This window comes from Musa acuminata, chromosome BXJ3-11, assembly GCF_036884655.1.
Source record: "Musa acuminata AAA Group cultivar baxijiao chromosome BXJ3-11, Cavendish_Baxijiao_AAA, whole genome shotgun sequence".
Lineage (NCBI taxonomy): Eukaryota > Viridiplantae > Streptophyta > Magnoliopsida > Zingiberales > Musaceae > Musa > Musa acuminata.
Window position 1 is genome coordinate 3,564,741 of NC_088359.1, and position 19,779 is coordinate 3,584,519.

General features: G+C 40.2%; 3 protein-coding genes and 1 long non-coding RNA gene across 6 annotated transcripts in view; 1 reads left to right on the top strand and 3 right to left on the bottom strand.

The window, feature by feature from the left end:
• Positions 1-3,096, bottom strand: part of LOC135581748 (uncharacterized) — a 37,490-nt gene extending 34,394 nt beyond the window's left edge. Inside the window, exons 1-7 of one of the 2 annotated variants that reach the window (XM_065175223.1) lie at positions 2,788-3,096; positions 1,576-1,870; positions 1,245-1,473; positions 806-1,145; positions 518-631; positions 319-447; positions 63-239 (exon numbers count right to left, since the gene is read on the bottom strand). In XM_065175223.1, coding sequence (XP_065031295.1) covers positions 63-239; positions 319-447; positions 518-631; positions 806-1,145; positions 1,245-1,473; positions 1,576-1,870; positions 2,788-2,886 — 1,383 coding nt within the window. In that variant the 5' untranslated portion in view covers positions 2,887-3,096. The remainder of the gene's footprint in view (positions 1-62; positions 240-318; positions 448-517; positions 632-805; positions 1,146-1,244; positions 1,474-1,575; positions 1,871-2,787) is intronic. The other variant, XM_065175222.1, reaches the window with a different exon arrangement.
• Positions 3,097-5,151: 2,055 nt separating this feature from the next.
• LOC135652765 (uncharacterized) lies at positions 5,152-7,130 on the top strand. Its single transcript, XR_010502192.1, has 3 exons — positions 5,152-5,437; positions 5,521-5,581; positions 6,035-7,130. It is a non-coding gene; the product is annotated as an uncharacterized LOC135652765 (long non-coding RNA).
• A 3,856-nt stretch (positions 7,131-10,986) lies between these two features.
• Positions 10,987-12,563, bottom strand: LOC135652899 (GATA transcription factor 4-like). Its single transcript, XM_065174218.1, has 2 exons — positions 12,025-12,563; positions 10,987-11,935 (listed from the first exon to the last, which is right to left on the bottom strand). Exons 1-2 carry the CDS (start codon positions 12,367-12,369, stop codon positions 11,267-11,269), a joined length of 1,014 nt encoding a protein of 337 aa, XP_065030290.1. The 5' UTR covers positions 12,370-12,563; the 3' UTR covers positions 10,987-11,266.
• A 4,156-nt stretch (positions 12,564-16,719) lies between these two features.
• Positions 16,720-18,414, bottom strand: LOC103970392 (2-oxoglutarate-dependent dioxygenase 11). 2 transcript variants are annotated; one of them, XM_065174584.1, is made up of 4 exons: positions 18,029-18,412; positions 17,708-17,955; positions 17,288-17,612; positions 16,720-17,114 (listed from the first exon to the last, which is right to left on the bottom strand). In XM_065174584.1, the coding sequence occupies exons 1-4, from the start codon at positions 18,281-18,283 to the stop codon at positions 16,875-16,877; spliced, it is 1,068 nt and encodes a 355-aa protein (XP_065030656.1). In that variant the 5' UTR covers positions 18,284-18,412; the 3' UTR covers positions 16,720-16,874. The 2 variants fall into 2 exon arrangements, with proteins under 2 accessions (XP_065030656.1, XP_065030657.1); XM_065174585.1 differs by having other exon boundaries at positions 16,911-17,127; positions 18,029-18,414.
• Positions 18,415-19,779: the final 1,365 nt, after the last annotated feature.

The window sequence follows — 19,779 nt, forward strand, 5'->3', positions numbered from 1 at the left end:
AGCTTCATTTAAAAAAGAAACACCACCGATAGTAGATACTCAGGAAGTATTGGGAATCATACATTAATGTGGGCAACTCCAATAAGTAGAACCTCTGGACATTGACTAAGAGGGAAATCTAGTATGAGTCGCACCAAGCTGGCATGGCCTCTTTCTGCAAGCTGGCATAAAACATCCAAAAGATCTAAACAACACCATGCCTGATTTCCATGCTTGAAATGTGCCAGATCACCATACATCTGAAATAAAAAAACACATCAATTATGCAGCAGCAATTTAAGTTGCAAATATAAAACAACAGTATCTATTAAGGAATACCAGTTGTCTTGAACAATGCGCAAATGTGAACACATCAGTTGGGGCTGACACTGCATATCTCAAAAGAGAAAGTTGGCCTTCTGCATTCTTCCAGACAGAGCCACAAATAGCATGGAGAGGAAAAGGATCCTGAGCAATACACTTAAGGGTTAGTATACTATCAAAAGCAACTGTTTTAAATACACAAACCTAAGAATACCTGGCACGCACTCCTGTAAATGGACATTAGATGTGAAAATGCAGTTTCATCAGGAAGTAGAAAACCCTCATGGTCAAGTTTTTCCATGACAAGCACCCAATTTGTCTTTGGAGCCTGCATATAAGTTGAATTATGAGGTAAATATTTATTACTACCTACTAATTTTTTATTAGCCTTACTGCATAACAACCTAAGCTGAAATAGAGAGAGAGAGAGAGAGAGGGAGAGAGGGAGAAAGAGAGAGAGAGAGAGAGAGAGAGAGACAGAGACAGAGAGATTTAGGCTCACAAGTTGCTTAATCGTGTCAACAAGGACATTAAAATCCCATGAGTTCAATGATGAAGAATCACTAGTTAAGCTGCTACCAAGAGCTGAACAAAATGTTGCATGAATGTTGAGAGGATCCTCAAGACCACTATGAGTCCGGACAATTGTGCCTATTAACTTAGAAACTGTAACTTCATTGAGTGGTTGAAATTGAGATAGTATCTCTTTACAATGCAAAGCGTCAGCTGTGCATCCATACCCCAATTCTGTCACTATGTCAGCCATGCTCATTTCCTTTTCAATTTCAGCTAATACAGCATCAAAATCATTATCAGAGCATCCAGAAAATAGATCCAAATGCCTGTAAAGAGATAAAAAGAAAGTATGAATGAATAACAAGAAATTTGAGTCACAAGGAGTAGGCATGAATACAGACTTCACTAGACCTATTCATAACCACCTCAAATTGTTAGCTGCATTGATATCATTTGTCAGCAATGGGGCTGATAAGAAGAAAGAGCACCCTTTCAATTGGAGCAGAGATAAAATTTTGGTAAAAGAATCCATGTGCTTTGAAAGGCCTTCAGTTCGATAGAGGAACATAACAATATCCTGAATTTGATCACTATTTAAAATTGACGAAGGATTTGCACACAATTCCTCAATCTGAGCAATGCAAAAATTTTGCCCTAGAAAACATGAAAGCAGTTGAAACACCAAGAATGGAGACAAACAACATTGCTGGAATAAAATAGAAAGAATAGCATAACCAATGTTATTACCAAACTTACCTCTCATCCTCAGATCAGGATTTTCACAATCCGACAAAGCAAGTCCAATACCAATTTTCTCAGTTACTGAAAAACCTAATGTGTTTGAAATATCTCCTAAGAACCCTTCACTTATTGGCATACCATCCAAAGCTTCACAAAGATTTGTGCTAAAATTTGGTCTGTCCAGCAAATATCTTACAACTGCAGTTACAAGATCCCGTTTCAGTTGTGAAGTCTCCCCGTCTTTAACTATTATTTGATCCAAACATCTCCGGAGCAACAAAGTGCTGACTTCACTTCCGTAATCGACAAACTGTAAAGACAGATTGATAACAATGCATGAGCAAACAGTGCCAATAAAAAACATTGAAATTGGAATGTCATTGTATGAACAGGCATACTATCAGATTCCAGGCTAAAAGGAGGCATCTGCCAGAAATAAAGTTAACCGCACAACAATGCACATTGACAAACAAAACCTAAAACTTTGAGCAAAGTACTACTTGTTTCACGCTATATGTTGATAAACACAAAATAACTAAAACATACAACTGCATGCAAAGGCAAGTTTTCCATCAATTTCAATTCATTTTAGTACACATGATCAAGAACTTCATAGAGGCTTCGTACATATTGCACATAAAATAGGAAGTTGAATACCACAACAACCAGAAGCATCACAGAAGAAGATTGTTTTTGCCGTAAACATAATCGCGATCATTTCCCCAAGCTCTCCTAATTCAAAATGTAGTTACCAACAAGTGCCAAATCGGCACAAATGAAGTCCTACCATGATCAGAGAGTATCCATTGGGTAAATATTAGGTTCAATCGATATTTGTTTTTCCGGAGGTAACTTTCCCTCACCACGTACAACCCCCAAGTACCGGATTGACACAACCATCCGAACTGTTCTGAATTAGGGAAACCCTCGCAGCACAAAAGCAAAGAGGCACGTCGAGGAAAAATATATCAGAGAAGTAAAAAAAAAAAAGAACACCAGGCTAGGGTTTTCATGCAACACAGTACACTCCGCCCATCAAAGGCGAAAGAGGGCTAATATACAACCATGAAGCACGAGCATGCAGCCTGACTTCCGATCAGTTCGCTACGGACACATTGGAAGGGAAGGAGGATGCTATTCACCAAATACCATCTCGGGCAGGACGAAGAAACCAACGCGCGCAACAACATAATCGTAAGAAATTAGAAAGATCGGAGTTTCTCGAACCTGGCAGAGCTCGCGATAGATCGAATCGAAGTTGGAGTCGTTCACGCTCTGCAGCAGAAGCCGGATCTCTCCAGCGACGGTGGAAGAGAAGGGAAGCATCGCGGCGGAGGCGGCGACGGCAGCGGAACCGGACTAGGGTTTCTGCCCCGCTCGAGATGGCGAGAAGGGCGAGGGTTTCGAGTCGGGAGACAAAGGGAGGAGAGAGCGAGAGAGGCGAGAGCGTCGGGTGTTCGGTGATGGAAATACGGGGAGATGGCTTTTGGCTTCCAAGAGTCGGAGAATCAGAGGTTTCGCGACGACCTCCCTTTTAATGGGGATGGGGTGGGATATAAAATGCCAAACGAGATATGCTCACTCCGGTGTCCCTTGGGTGTCGGTGACCTTCGCTTTTTAAGAGGCTTCCTATTGTTCATTCACGGAGAACTTATGAATCAATTATATATATCAAGCCACGTTTTATATATATATTTATATTTATATATATATATAATTGCTCAGCAAAATAATATATATACATATATATATATATCATAATTGAGGCATATTCAAAGCGTTCTAATGATGTTATCAAGAACTTACGCAAGAAAAAAAATAGGAGTTACTATCTACCATCGAGTATGAGTATGACATAATCTAAGTGGGTTAAATAGACTCAAATATACAAAAAATTGATATCTAAGACTAACGAATTTGACAAATTGGGTCTGAAAGTTTGATCTATTGGGTATGATACATAATAGTGTATTTTTTGCTAGCATAATCCAATCATAATGTAAATATTAACTTGTCCATAAGTGAAAGTATCTAAAAGCTCAGTCGAAGGATATTCAAATATAGTTTACTTATGATTTTATTTTATTTTTCTTAAATATCTCCCAAAAACTTATGTTTTTGTTATATGTATTAGATAGACTCATATTAAATTATAAGGACCTCCTAATGATGATAAATGAGATTTAGATATGCTATAATCCATCATGTTTTATTATCGTACTCCTACTATATTTTATAATGAAATCGGCTTTATACATATTATTTGTCTTGTTGAATCAAATATATATATATATATATATATATATATATATATATATATATATATATTCTTGATTGAGTTATAATATGATAGTTCCTCTCCCATGCTAATGACAATAACCCCCCCCCCCCCCCCCCTCTCCTTCTAGTGAATGCAGATGTTGTTGAGCCTCCGGTCATTCTCCGATAAATACTCCTACATTAAGGAGATCATTGCATCCCTATCGTCCTTTTCTTCACCCAATGATTTATAGAAATACGACTCAAATGATTCAATGTCCAAGCTTTAGTTCTTCTTATATTTATGTTTATATACATATATATATATATATATATAATACTATCATATTCATGCAACATATGTTATTTCACTGAGGATTTTATTGAGGATATTTGTGCTTCATGTCATGAACATCGATAGTTTGATTAAATATTCAAATTTGGAAGTTACTACATGAATGATTTAAATTAAATACTGATAGATCTTCTCAAATTATTTTTAATGGAAAAAAATAACTTAACCAAATTTTACATGTTGAGTCAGACTTTTGAAGTAATTTATATATATTTTTTCTCTTCAAATAAAAAAAAACTCAAATACTATATAGATTAAATCCTAAAAATGAATACTTGATGGATAACAACTTATACACAAACTAAAAGTCTTAACTCTCAGAAGACTAATATAACTATATACATGTAAATATGTAAAAGACAAATTTTAACATACTTAACCAAATCTTCCTAATATCAATTTGATGTTCATTTTATCTTTTTCGTTTATATATTTATTAGTATTAACATAGTCAATTTAAAAAGACAAAAAATCAACTTACAAAATTAGTGATCAGAGGATTTTATCATGTTATATCTTTGTTAACACAAGAAAATTCTTTTATTCTCGAGATTTGAATTTTTCTTCTTATACTAAATATATTTTGATTAATTATTTTCTTATATTTTATTGGTCGCGACGTTTTGAAATGACAAAATGATGGAAGAAACAAAAAAGAAAATGTATATATTCTTAAGAGTTGGAGAGTTGTGCTGAAGTAGACTCTATTAATATGATTTCCAATATACTTAATAAAATAATTTTTTTAGGAAAAAGACTATATATTACTTCCCAAAACCAATAAAATGAATGCCATGAATACATAATAGTATAAAAAAAAATAAAAGTTCACAAGCATTTCAAGAAGAATATTCCTAGTAACATTCAATATTAATAAATGGGGATATTTGATATATGAATCAAAATATTTGAGTCCAATTCACCTCCTTATCTCCCATCAATCATGAATTATAATTATTGTCCTCATTTATGTCAATGGCGCATTCAGTGATGCCACCGCATATGGTCTCAGGGTCGAATCACCCCTGACAACGATGCCCATTAACCATCGCTCGGCGGGATACATGGGACGGAACCCAAAGATGTTTCGCCGATCGAACAGAAGCGGACATGCACGCCCTCACCCGCCTCCGCCTGGGCTCCGCCGATGAGGAGGAAGCCGTCTCGGGCGCACCGCCAATCAGCACTCGGCCCGGATCCGGACCCTTGGTGAAGCCGCTGTGGTCTCTGCTTCCGTCTTCAGCGGTTCCTCCCAATGCCGCTGTTGGTTCCGATCCCAAACCCTGATCTTCTTCCTGCTTGCTTTCTCTCATTTTTACCCATCAGTTTCTACAATACTTGTGCAGGTATGATGGAGAGTCTGGATGATCGGTGCTCCCCGAAGAGATGGTCTCTGGGAAGTTGATGGTAAGGTGACACGCCTTTGATTGCAAGGTTTCTTGATCTGAGATTAAGCGTTAATCTCAATGTTGTTCCAGTGAGGTATTCGAGGATTTCTTGCTGGGTTGCCGCATCTGGTCGTCTTATTGCATTAGAATGCACCTGTCCTGCTCCGTCTGACTAAGTTCGATGAAATCGTGAACGTTAAGAAAGTATAGCTGAAACTGCAATGAACGCATTTTAAGATTGATAGATGCCCAATCGTAACGATCTTCGATTTGCATTGGCACATGACAATTCTTTTTCGGAAGATTTTAATTTCTCTACTTTTTTGATATGTTTTAAATTCTTTCTGTTTGGGTACTTTTTTTGAAAACTTGTCACTAATTTGTGAACGCTCAAAATATGCACAGTACAAGTATTTGTAATTTTTCCTTCTTTTAATTGTTAATTCTAAATTCCTGGATCCTCCATATATAGGCTACAACATCTCAGCAAACATCACACAACCTGCTAACTCTTTGTCCACCACATGCACCTGACGAAAAGATGCACCATTGGCAATCATCATGATGAACTTCTGCCATCTCTGTTAAAGCTCTTCTATCTGCATAACCATACGTAAGTGCTTCTATGGCCAGTTGAGTGTTTTATATATTATAAGTATCAGGTTGTATGTTCTTTACAGTTTAACACAGTTATGGAAGCTAGAATTGCTGATCTTTCCAACGTGTCAATATGATTTGTGAATGACGCATGCAACGCATGTACACTGTGATTACAACAAATTTATTATGCTTTCTTGACAAGATTCTTGTTTTCTTTTTGTGGGAACACATTTTATTGACGCATTTTGCTTTTTTTGCCTTTTGCACTGAAGGAATCATGCGATTGAGGTAGACTAGAGACTCCTTGTTTAGATTCCAATCGTGGAAAAAAAAGGTTTGTGATGTATTTTCATAACAAATATTCTTTTACCAAGGTTAACATTAACAATGAATAAATTGTTATTATAAACATGACACTGAAGTGTCATGTTTATAGAATATTCAAAATCAATACTCGAGGATGGTCTTTTACCAAGGTTAAGCAATTGGTATTTCCATTGGAATTAGAATTTTGGGGAGGATCCTATTTTGTGGTAACTCATGAGTTTGTTTCAAAATAGGAAAGCCTTTCGCTAGGTTTTTTTCTTGAATCAATTATCATAATTACAGTAAAATATGTGGGTTACAACTTGCAAGTATCCCAAAAGGTAAGTTGTCATTTTCATGGATCTATATATGAAAATTTAATATGTATTTTTGTGTTTTACATTCTTTTTTTTTTCCTATGGTGCAGTCCGTGAAAGTCTTAAGAATGCACTCCTGATATTGTTGATTTGAGGTCACAGTATTGGGAGGCTTCTTTCTGTTTTTGTATTTCTGAAGCAATATCATAACTATTTTTTCGTAAAAACCAAATTTGATCATTTATCCTGGTTCTCTCAAGCAAAAGGTAAACATAGTTGTCGACATTGAGTAAATTTAAATCAGTTCACTCAATACATATTGAGATTAAATCTCAAAAGGATTATCAAACTGTCCAATTCCGATGAGCTTTTGTTCAACTTCATTGCATTATTTGGTTCCCATTAATAAAGCATGGTGATCACAAAATTGCATGTGAGAAAACTTAAACTTTTGCAAAATGCACATTTTCCCCCCTATTGTTGTTTGTTAGTGTCTTGATTCCTTAGGTTTGTGTCTTTCTTGTTTTATGTAGGAGAAGGTGTCTTATCAGAGAGAAGCATAATTGATTAGCTTTCTCAGCCTTTTCCTCAGGATGATGTGGAGGACTTCTTGTGCTCTGGCATCAAGTGTTTACACCTAAGCTATCATCATGTTGCAGATAGAAATTTTTTGGTTATGTCATGTTCTTTAGAGATTCATTGTTATTGTTAATGCTCATGGATGTTATTTTGTTGGTCTTCAAGAATGTTAAACTAGTACAATTTATTCTCTCCTAACTAATAAAACCACATTCAGATGTGTTGTGTGATAGTGCTCGGTGAATTTTACATTCATAGATATTGTGTCAGAAGAGAACATACCAAGAATTTCCAGTATATGACATTTTCTGAAACAAAGTGCTGGATGTTTAATTTTGATAATCTTTTAGTAGGTTGATTTAAACATTCAAGGCGGCCTTTCTTACTTGGATAAGAGTCAGAAAGAGATGAAATCTTGAATGCCGTTTAGAAGTTGCTTTGGTTAATCTGGATGAATATCAAATCCTAGTTAATATTAGGCTTGTTGCTGTAATTTGGACTTGCTACAGTAATCAAATAGCATAGACTGTAGGTGACTATATCGAGTTGTAAAATTTTCATTTACCTAGTAAAACTTCCAATTTGTATGCATAGCCTGTGTGCCATTGCTTATTGTTTCCAAATTGTTATAATGCAATAACAAAGGTACTTAGCCTTGCAACTGTGACCTTGTGAGTTCGGCTGGTTTCTTTATATAGGACTTAGGCAAATGAATGTCGAATGTCATAGCTTTTAAAAAGCTAAGTCTGCGACAAATGGTATAGGATATGCTTTGACTCCTTCCATTAGGACTGAAGGTTAAAGTTTTTGGATTTGCCTGGGCATTATTTGAGAATGATATTGCAACTCCTATAAAGCCATGGTTCTTTAGAAGCAATGGTGTGTCTGCTGTGTATCCTACCTCAGAATCATATCTTCCTTTCTTTTGTTTCTAAGATGCTGCTTTTTCAAAAAGAAAAAAAAGAGAAGATGCTGTTTTTTCCTACAATTGGTTCTCACTTTGTTCCACTGAGGCCAACAAATTTAATCCCTCTTAACATATGTAGATGAACTGAAATGTGTGGTATCATAGACTCAAACAAGAGCTAGTACCATTGTTTTGAATGATAATTTACAAAAAGACTTATGTTAATCATTAAAGAAACTATTAAATCTAGATATTGGAATACTTCTTTACTGCTACTTTAGAAATGGTTAAAATCTACCTTTGCATCTTATTTGAATCATTACTTGTGATTCAACTTTTTATGGATTACCTTAACATTTATGTGACCTTAAATTGGGCAGGCTTGAAGACATTTGCCCTAACACAACAAGCAATTTGTACTGGCATGGATTGACATCACACAATATACCATGGTTCTGTACTATGCCAGGTTGGTGTGGTAAGTACCTGCATCCTTTCTTCAACTTTGTTGAGAAAATTTGCCTGGTTGAATTTGTATATTTACACTTCATTCTTTGAATGTATATACTCACAATAATTTAATGCTTGGTCAGTTCATCAGTCTTGCACTCTCATATAAATGGAAGTCTTGATTAGAAGTCCTCAGTGGAACTTAGCATATTCTTAGCAAAGATTACTAGATTACATTATTTGTCAACAACCCATACAAGTGAAACTTGACTTTCATGACTGACATGGCCATATTTGTTTTTTATATTTAGTCTCACCTTTGTCATCATGATTTCACCTTTGTTATAATTACTCTCAACTTAACATATTCTTTCATGACTGACATGGTCATATTTTTCATTCTTATATGCATATTTCACTTCCTCGCATATGTTCACAGTGATTCCACCTGCTGAGTAATACTAAATGCTATAGGCGCGATCAATTTTGGTTTCCTATTTTGCGTACTTTATCACAGGCCATGTACTGAAATTGCTGCTTGCCATATTGCATGCACTTTCATGAGATTGAACTTTACGAATTGTACTTCGAAAAAAAGAAAACTTTACGAATTGTACTGTATGCTAGTCCTTTGATCCTCCTAGTATTTTTCTTTTCAAGACAATCATAGGTGGACTGTAGGGAGCTTTACCATATGAGACAGCCCTTCATCAAGAAACCTGCTCCACTAGGTTGTCTAGTCGCTGAAGTCCATCTACACCTACAAAATCCTGTTGGGAACCAATCTCATAGGAGTCATAGGCTTAGGATGGGGACAGAGCCTTGTCATCTCAATTGAGATCTTATACCTCTTATGTGCAGCTCAACTCAGAATGTGAGTTTCGTTAGCTTTCTGTCAGGTATTAAAAAAACAATTTATTGAGAAGTTGGTTTTGGTAGATTGTCCACTAACCAATATCTGTGTTAATTAATGTACATACAAATCTTGAACTCTCGAGACCTCTCTTTTTAAGGTGTTACGAGAATAATGACGCAGGTGATGCGTCCACACCATCTCAACAACTCAACTGCATGGGATCGAGTTGCCGGGCCGTCTGTTCGATTCCATGAAGCCATATGGTGGACGAGATGACTCCACACGATCAATTTGTTGATGCCATATAGAGGGCACGTCAGGTTAATATACCCTCTACACGTTAATACCTTGTGGAGGGTACATTAGTTTGACGAAATTGATGAGTGGGCTTCATGTGGTTGACACATCGAAGACATGTGGAAGACACACAGCTTCACACAATCGACCATTAGGTTTCACTTGATTGACATATTATAGCCACTTGGCTGGTCGACATGTTAGAGCCAGTTGGCTGATTATTCAGCATCACATTGATTGTTTATAAAGTGAAGCTAAATAACTATACCCGATGAATGCCATGTGGAGAAGGATAGTATAATCTTAAGTTTAGCATAAGTTAATAATAGTTATAGCCAGACACCATGTCTCCATGAACTACATAATGATCAAGCATAATTGTTCTTAATCCTTACTATACAAGGAGTATCGAGAACGGTTCAACATACTGAATGGCCTAAGTTTGATTTGTTCAATTTTTTGATTGGCTTAAGTTTTAAAGGGACATTATTGAAAGTACCTCTTATGTAATTTTATAAGACTTAGGATACCGCTCCACAAACTTCATTTCACTTAACAAACTTCATTTTTAGGTTGACTGGGGAAAAAAATTAGATTAGATGCAAATCAATTCGGATAATCAAAATCTATTCTAATAAAAATAAAAATTTAGTTTCCTCTCTATGTGGTACAAGATGTCATGTTAGACATGTCGGCAAAACCTACCAACACGCACCCTAAACTCAAGTCCAACATACTTTTCCGATGACCCCATCTTAAATATAAGTGGGATCTAACTCATTAAGGTTTGGTTGTAGTGGCATAGAGCGTGTGTCGGCAGGTTCTACCTCCACTATCATCTATGTCCTAAATATGCTACACTGGGCCCTTCTTTTAACCTCTAAAACCTAAATATTCCAACTTTTTTATCCCATAATGAATTAACGCATCACATGGTCTAAGTTTATCTAATATATCACAAACCAACATTAATAATCTACATGTTCAACTCATGGAGATGAATTTTTTTTGGGTACTCCTAAGGAGATCTTACTGCATCTGTAATTGTCAGTCTTTCCCTAATACTATGGTGATGGGAAATAGTTATGGAATAGTTTCGGAGTTGGACTTAGTAATCTGAATGATAACTTTTATTCATTCATCCAAAAAGCAATCATCACAACGTTGAAAGTAGTTGCAATACAAGTTACATGTTACAACCCGTAGCCCTCGTCTGTGCCCTCCTACCAGTATCATACATAACGTGCCAGAGAAGGTTACTTCTTCTCTTCCAGATAGCGTCACGTGCCGTGCCATTAGAATTCCAACCGTTCGATGAACGCAGTCTTGATTTTTAGACGAAAGATTCTAAAGAAGTAGCAACAGCGGAGACGGGGGCAGCGGGCTGTGGTGTCAGCAGACGCTGTAGTCATCGAGGAGGAGCTCCGGCCTCGTTGCAGCGGCGGCGGCGGCGGAAGAAGGGGACGGTTGGTTCTCGTGGCGGAGGCAGAGGAACTCCTTCTGGCGGCGGAGCTCCATGACCTTGCGGTGAGAGTTGGAGTGCTGGGTGAGCACGAAGGTCGGGCTCGCCGCGGGCCGGTACTCCGGCACCAGCCGCCCGGACTTGTACCTCACCCCGCACGCGTTGCACAGCGTCTTCGGCCCCAGCGGCCCCGTCCGCCACTGCGGCGTCTTCTCTGACGCGCAGTGCGTACACCGCCGCACCCCTCCTCCCTCCCCACCTCCCTCTCCTCCTCCACTTTTCTTTCCTCTACTACCACTACTGCTGCTGCTGCTAATGCTCTTAGCACCAATCGAAGTTGGTAGCGAAGACGGGAGATCAGAGGACGAGGATGAGGAAGACGGCGATGGCTGCGGCGGCGGTGTTAACGAGGACCAAACAGCGGAAGGGTTGCTGGTCCTGGACCGCTTGCTTCTAGCAGCGCGACTGCTGATGCATTGGTCCACGCGGGGGTGGCTGTCGTCGGAGGGGGCGGCGAGGCTGGTGTACTGGCAAGGGAAGTCCGAGAACGAGTCCTCTACAAACTGCGAAAGCCATTCCAGCTCTGCTTCCTCTTCGCGCTGCAACCAAGGAGAAATAAACCCAACCTCAAACATTAGGCAAAGGGAGAGACGAACATCTTTGGGGAATTGTACCAGTGCTTAATTACCGGAATATAGAAGTCGAAAGAAGCTTGGAGACATTGGAAATCGGACGAGGAGTTCGTTTCTGCAGGCAATGGCTGGCTTGCGTCGGCAGAGAAGGGGTTAGTCGGTGCGAAGAATTGGACGTCGGTTGTGGCGGCGGTGCCGAAGTCGGGGAAGATGTGGTGACCGGAGAAGTCGAGGACGTCGTCGACGCGGACGGTGTCAGCGGCGGCTGGAGCACCAGATAGATACGCTGGAGAAGAAGCAGCACCTTCCGGTTGCGCAACAGCAGCTGACGTAGTAGAGGAAGTATCTCCCATCCCCATTCCCAACTCCATACCCAGCGTCCTCTCCCACTCCCACGCCATTAATGCAAAGAAAGGACGCTGCTTCCGCTCCGCTTCCTACGATGGTGCTGGTGGCGATGATGGAAACGAAACAAGGGCATTATACAAGCGACGAGGCACTTGCATTATGGAAGACATTGACACCAACGTGGCTCATGTGCTCTCTGCACCCGATCAATCCTCAAGTCCTCATCCTTTACCCCTCCCCCTCCCCCACCCCCCACGCCCTGCTCTCTTTATATTCTACCGCTCTCCCCTCCCTCTGAAGCCATTCGTCCGTCATTCAACTCTCTCTCGCGTAAATCCATCCTTCCTTCGCCCATGTGATTGGGGCATATGTTAATCCGGCCTCGTCTTTTAGAATCTAGAGTACGCAAGAGCTGGAATATATAGTTCACCCATTTCGAGGCCAATGCATATTTTTTCACCGTCATCCCCCCCTTGCTAGCTTACCCGGTGACTTCGGTGCATGTATGACGTGATCGATGCTCACCCAGTGAGTAAAACCATTGTTTAATAGATGCGTTTACCTCTCCTGAGGGAACTGCTCAGGGCGAGATCAATCAGCAGACTCGTGAGATGAACCAGTACAGTCCTCCTCACATTGAAGAGAGAGAAGAGCACCGTGACACTGGTATCGGTCCAGGGTGGGTTCATCATCTCCTCCCAGATGCTCTCCCCGTTTGAGCCTGCGAGGGAGTAACTTTTGCTTTTTCGTAGGCTCACTCATGTCAGAGTAGGCCGCTGGTGGAAACTGCACACCATGTTTTTCGTGGACCTCCCTAGGAAAAATTTTCTTGGAGCTTCTTATGTCACTTCGCCGTAGGTTCCAAATTTATTTACCGTGTTAACACAGAAACGCCAACCAACTGTCATTATGCTGTCTTTTTATGAGCTACTTGCTGGGCTCACACATCATTACTCTACACCCGGCTGGCTGCATTAATGAGTAAATGACAGCGAAGTTTATCCGCAGTCACTTTTCCTGTTACTCTTCTCCTTCAGTCTAAATTACCGGTCGCCTGCGGCCTCCTCCTTGTTTTCTGCTGACTTCAGGCGTACAACAAGCTAACGAAATCTCCAGGGATAATAATCGAGCAACGTACACGTCCGAAACGAATCCCGACATCTCAATAGAGTGGATGATTCGCAAATGTAGGCTGACAATTCACTTGTGCGTTCCGAGATGAACGAAGGATGAAAGAATCGTTTTACCTGATCGCCTGTACAATTTGGATGCAGGCATTGCGTCAACCGAAGCAATGCGCCCTGTAAATGACTCCAGTCATCTCGTTCCGGTGAGAGGAGGCTAACAGGCGACTGCCACGTGGAAACCTGTCGGCCGACAGATGAGGCGCTGACCAATAAGAAGGCAGTGTTTCCCTGCCCGGGTGCTCGGGCTAGACACAGGAGCCACCAGATCCCCGGTCGCGTACCCACATGCGATGCTTGCTGTTGGGTCCCGCTGCCTCGCTCGTCGTTGACGAGCCAGCGGGGCCAGCTGTGCCTGTGGGTGTCTTCGGCTCCCTCTCTCTCCTCTCATAAACGACGCATCTCGAATCTGCCAAAAGAAGGGCATTGAATCACGCGAGGCGTACGGGGATCCCGAGGAGGGAGACGGAATCATGCACGTGCTCCCTCGTGCTGACTCATATGACTTGCACGTGATGAAGTTTTACCAGCTTCGTTTTTTTATTCTATCCACGGGAGAAGGGACATCTAATGTTGTTTCATCTGGGGGCCACATGGTTGCCTCCAACCACAGGGCAGGTGGCCGTCGGGTAGATTCGGATGGAGTTGTCTGAGGCCATGGGGGGAAGTCGCATGTGTGGGCGAAGCGTGCATCCAACGTAAGCATTCCACGTGTGCCGGAGGATGAGGTCAACTCGGAGCACATGCGTTTGCATGCGTCCAGAGCTGGCTTTACACCAAACAACACTCACAAGACAGCAGCACGCACAATTGGTGGCAAAGCAACGCCGGAGGAGCATCCAGAACTCCCCTTCCTAAATTTTGCTTGCATCCATAGCATCTAAAACCTGAGCAAGGAGAAGAACCGGATGCTGTTGTTGCAAGTTCATGTGTTCAATGAGCAAAGCGAGAGCTCATCGCAAGGAGCCACCGAGCACGCGCGGTTCCAAGAGCTTCTCCGCCAATCCCTCCTCTCGGCACATGGTCGTGCGTGTTTGGGTCTCGGATCGAAGTCAAAACCCCATTTCTCCAGATCGAGGTCATGGGGAAGACATAATTGAACAGGAAGAAGACAAGCGTTAAGCTCGTTTCTAAGCTTAGCGTCGCCGCTCCTCGATGGTCCACCAGCGTTGAAATCCTTGCGTTTTACTCTAAGGTTTGACCGTCCTGCTTAAGCGAAACCACAAGAAATGTTAATGAACGAGCTGATGCCACACATTTCAACGACAACTTTCATAGCAAATGTGTATAAGTTCAGCAACACTGATCTCTTAATCCAAGTAACATCTTCATTGCTTGAGAAAACAATGATTTCAAGTCAAAACTGTTCTCAGATCGAAACTATAGTCTCCCTCTAGATTAAGGATATCTATGTTAAGACTCCGATATACGATGAATTTGCACAAGCAAAGCAATTAGTCAGAGAGAGAGAGAGAGAGAGAGGAAGTTTGGTGCAACAGGGACGACGTCATCGATCTGGCGCTCGGTTGATATCGGATCTCGATGATGGATCCGGTATCGGTTTTTGGTCGGAAGTCCGGCTCTAATTTTGGATCGGATCCTCATTGTTACTGATTGAGATCCGACCCTAGTTATCGTTTGACCTCTCATCAATTGGGCTGTAGTTTCGGCTCGGCCCTTTGACATGTATCGGGCCGACATGCCCCCCTCTTTTATTGGATGGGTTTGGTGTATTGGATGTTATGCCCGATATTTATTTATTTATTTATATTCTATGTTAGAATATTATTATCAAAGTCACAGTTCTTATCGTTTGATTTTAATTCGACAGTTAAAATTAATCAGTATTTGTTTATTTATTTCTTATCATTTGTGATTGAAGATTATGATTGAAATCAGAAAAATAGTCTCTTTTGAAGATGAAGGTAACACTTATTCAAAGTGTTCCTTAGCAACTACAAAAGAAAATGATCATAAAATACTATTTATATATTGTATCAACTAGCCAAAAGAAGAACCCTTCCCGTCATATCCATCATTATCCTACTTCCCTTTATAATTTATGATGGATAATTATGAGGATTATACGTATAAGAGAATATTTAGTATTTTAGTTTTATTGAAGAAATAATTAGAAAAAAAAACATTGGATATAATATGAATAATAAATCCTATCATGTCGATGGTATTAAAAATAGATAGATGGAAGTGATGGTGCAATCGTACAAATCGATGTTTTAAATGTATTTTAAGCTTTTTTTATAAGTTGTAATGTAGAATTATGGACCCTTAGTTTTGAATTTAAGGACATTAAAAAGTCTAAGATGGCTCTTTAATGGTTTTGAAGAAATTCCGATATGATTTTGAGATAGAGGGTCAATCTCTTGGGTATGAGCTTTTTTATATCAAGAAAATTTTTCGATTTGATTCTTCTTATACTTAAGTTAATAATCGAGGACTTAATGGATATGAGTTTTTTTTTTTTTTAAGAGAGACCTCGAAATAATGTTAGGGGTTACTTTTTATACTTAGTCTACTGAGAGGCAGCCTTTGATTATCTCAATGTCTTCTTTTATATTTTGTCCACATGCGCGACAAGAGAGAGATAAGCTCGAATGGTCTCTCTTGGACTTTTGTCAATGGAGACACATAAATGAATAATGATATGAACCTTTTCCAGTGGACCAATCTGCACATGGTGATTAAATGTCATTAGGTGTTGAATAATGATTGATCATCAATATATTTTTTATTAAAATATAATATATTTTTACTATCAAATATTTACTTTATATTTTATTTCATGTTTGCTGCTGAGACTAACATGTCATGATTCATGATAACGAGAAACCATCACCTCTCCTCACACAAGGGAAGCTTTTGAGAGAGTATCTCTCGCAAAGCCATGTTTGTCGTGGTTGGAGGAAAGAAATCTCTATCTTCTCTTGGCTGGGCATCCGATGCTTGATGACTAGATCATTTCTTATCGCATAGGGGTTTGGTCATTCTTGATATGATTGAGCTCGAGAGAGAGAGAGAGAGAGAGAGAGAGTGGGGTATGAGGAATCTATAAATTGATAACAATTTCATCTCTATCAACAAGTGTTAAAGTCATCAAATAATTATTATTTTTAGAGTGTTTCTCATGTGAAGTATTTTTAAAGCTTAGACCAAGTTTTGATGGATGATGATGTTACTAAAGAAATTAAGAGAAGAAACTAATATGAAATCAACACACTTTAAATATACAAAGATTCATATACACAACACTAGGTGATTATTTGATACTTCGATAAAGTAGATAGCATTATCCCGAAACACACTTATTATTAAGTTCAAGCAACACATCATGAACTTTCTAACATTAGAGACTTTTATAACTTGAGGCTTTCCATAAGTCTCCTCCCTTCCAGTTTTGTGGAGAAGTAAGCTTTCATGAACTCTTTGTAGCTCATCGAAACATACTTCGGCTTGTATCCCTTCACGATCTCTGCAAGAGGACCAATCACCGAATCTTCTCTTGGCCCATGGAAGGTAGCGATCGAGAGGCGCTCTTCATTGGCGTTTATTATCGCTCGATGCTCGATGCTTTTGTATACACCGTTGCTCAATATCTATTCCGAAAGTCTTTTGTTTTTGTTAGAAAATAATTTATACGTAAGAAAAGATTAAAAAATAATAATAATAATTTTACATTAGTAAATATTGAGATAAACAAATTTTTTTTGAATTGAATTAGTATCGCACTTGATTGCTAATTCTGACTAGTTTGAGTCGAGTTAATGACCTCGATGATATCACCGATGTTAGCGATGAGAGCGCCGGGGAGTGGCTTCACCGGGAACCAATTCCCCCCCTTCCTGATATGGAGTCCTTCAACGTCGTTCACCTGTAGGAGCAACGTCAAGCCGCTGCCGTCCGTGTGTGGCGAGAGGCCCAACACCTCGTCAGCCCTTGGACATGGGGGATAATAGTTGATCCTCACTCCCTGCGGTTGGTCCTGAAATATAGTAGAGAACTCCTCCGGTACGACCCCCAGATTCTTCGCCATCACCTCCAGCAAAGTTCCTGCCACGCCCTTCAGCTCCATGGAGTAGCAAGAGAGAGAGTCTCTGACGGCATGAAGCGGCAGCAAAGGACGTCATGTACGTAATAAGTACGTAGCTTAACCGCTGAGTAGATGACAGCACAAGAAATCGAGATAAACCTGAAAGTGAGAGGTTGAGCTGGCCAGAGATCGATGTTCCTCGACTGGAGTGGTCGAGTTATGAGGTACAGCATGTCCGCCCAGTCCAGCTCTTGGTCGTCAGACACGACGAAGGCTTGGCCGTAACCTTCCAAGCTGTTCGGCAACTGCGCAAATGCCTTCTTCTCTTCCAAGGGAAGCTTAAAGAATTCTACTATATCAGCCTTCATCTTTTCCATCGCTTGATCGGGAACTCCGTGATTTATCAACTGTTAGTCAGCATCAACGATTTGTTATGTTGCAGCTATCGATCACACGGTTTCGATCCGTAGATCGACTGACCTGGAAGAAGCCCCAGTCTGCACAGGCGTGGTGGAGCTTAGCAGACTCTTCCCGAGAGAAACGGTGATGGAGGAGCCTGGAGAAATCGATGACCGGAAGCTCGCTTTCACCGTCGCTAGCGACGGGATCAGCCTTGGCTTCCGGCCTGACGAATCGAGGAGGGACATCAGCCGGGTTTGCGATGGAAGCTGCAAGAGCTTGGACGCTCGGGACGTGAATGGACGATCCCATACGCTGAAAGCTCGATTTGGCCATCTCGCGAAGCAAGCAAGCGCGCACACACACACCCCTTACGAAGACTAACACCTCTCAGCTCGGTTGGTTTGGTCAGGTAGCAGCTTCGACAACATTTATAGAGAGAGAAGCTTCGCTTGGTTGTCTTGCTTCTCAGCCACTAATCTGCCCACCATTGCTGTCTACCAAAAAGCTTATCTCTTTGTAGTGGATTCAGTCTTCTCATCAGCCATCGTCCTACCACTGAAGACAACTGTAGTAGTTGGTGTGACCTTTTTGTAACAGTAGCATATGCAGATAGAGTTGCAAGTGAGACTTTGACTTTACAATGTACTTAAAAATTGTAGTAATTTGCTGTCAAATTTTTGTACCAATAGCATATATCGAACTACAAATGGATGAGTGGAAAGTGAGACTTATTCTATCCGCTGCATGCTTACATCGAAATGTACTGATCCGACCAATATTATAAGCCATGACTCTGCCACATCAGCTGATGACAACGTATCAAAATATCAAGACAGTCTCCATGTGTAAGAAATGTCTTTCTGCTGCCTTCTACAGGAACATAGTGGCCACCATTTAATGTCCTCCCATTAAGTAGTTCAATTATTCCTCACACGTCAGAAACCAATATTTTATGGTTGTATAAGTTTTATTGTACTCGTGTTGTTTCCCACTCGCTTTAGAAATTTGCACTTATGGTTGACAAAGCTCCACATCTTATCTCCTTATTATGTATATATGCTGTTGCTGTCACAGTGCTCCGACCACGGATTGGTGGATGTGTTGAATCGATGGTTCTGAGATGTAACGTGCAACAAAGGAAATTGGACGCTCAAGAATTCATTCTGCATTAAACTCTCATCTTCTTCACTTACATTAAAAAATAGAAAAAAAAGGACATCATGCGTCACCCCAGAAATCTCATTGGACAAGAGAGATAGTAGGTCAAATAAAATTCCTCTCTCATTTCTATCAATTCAAGTGTCTGACTTCTTATCGGTGACGCTTGCTACAGAAAATGCAGCTAGTTATTGATAAGCATTCCGTGCTAAAAGAAATATATTTTATCTCACCATATGAATGGATAATCTTCGTGTCAATTGTATGTCTAGATTTTAAATCATATAAGACAGACTAACACAAATGGGATTGGACATCGATGTGATACAAGACCTTGAGTTATTTAGTCGTGCATCCAACCTTTGATGCACGATGATCTAAGAATAGTCTACACGCATGCTTTTCTTGCGGATAGTACAGCAATCACATCATGCAATGTTCCAACAAGTTCATGTTCCCTAGACATACTAATGGTGTATGATGATCTAACCCTAGTAGCTATTTTAACAGTAAAAGGTGGCAGCTGGGAGTAATAATAATTACACATTCATCTGTTTATACTGCAAATCGACCGTGTCTCACTGAAAAGATGAGAACGGGAAGGGAAGGAGAAGGCAACAAGGACGACTGATGTCAGATCAGGAGACACAATTACTTAGTTGTGTCTTTTA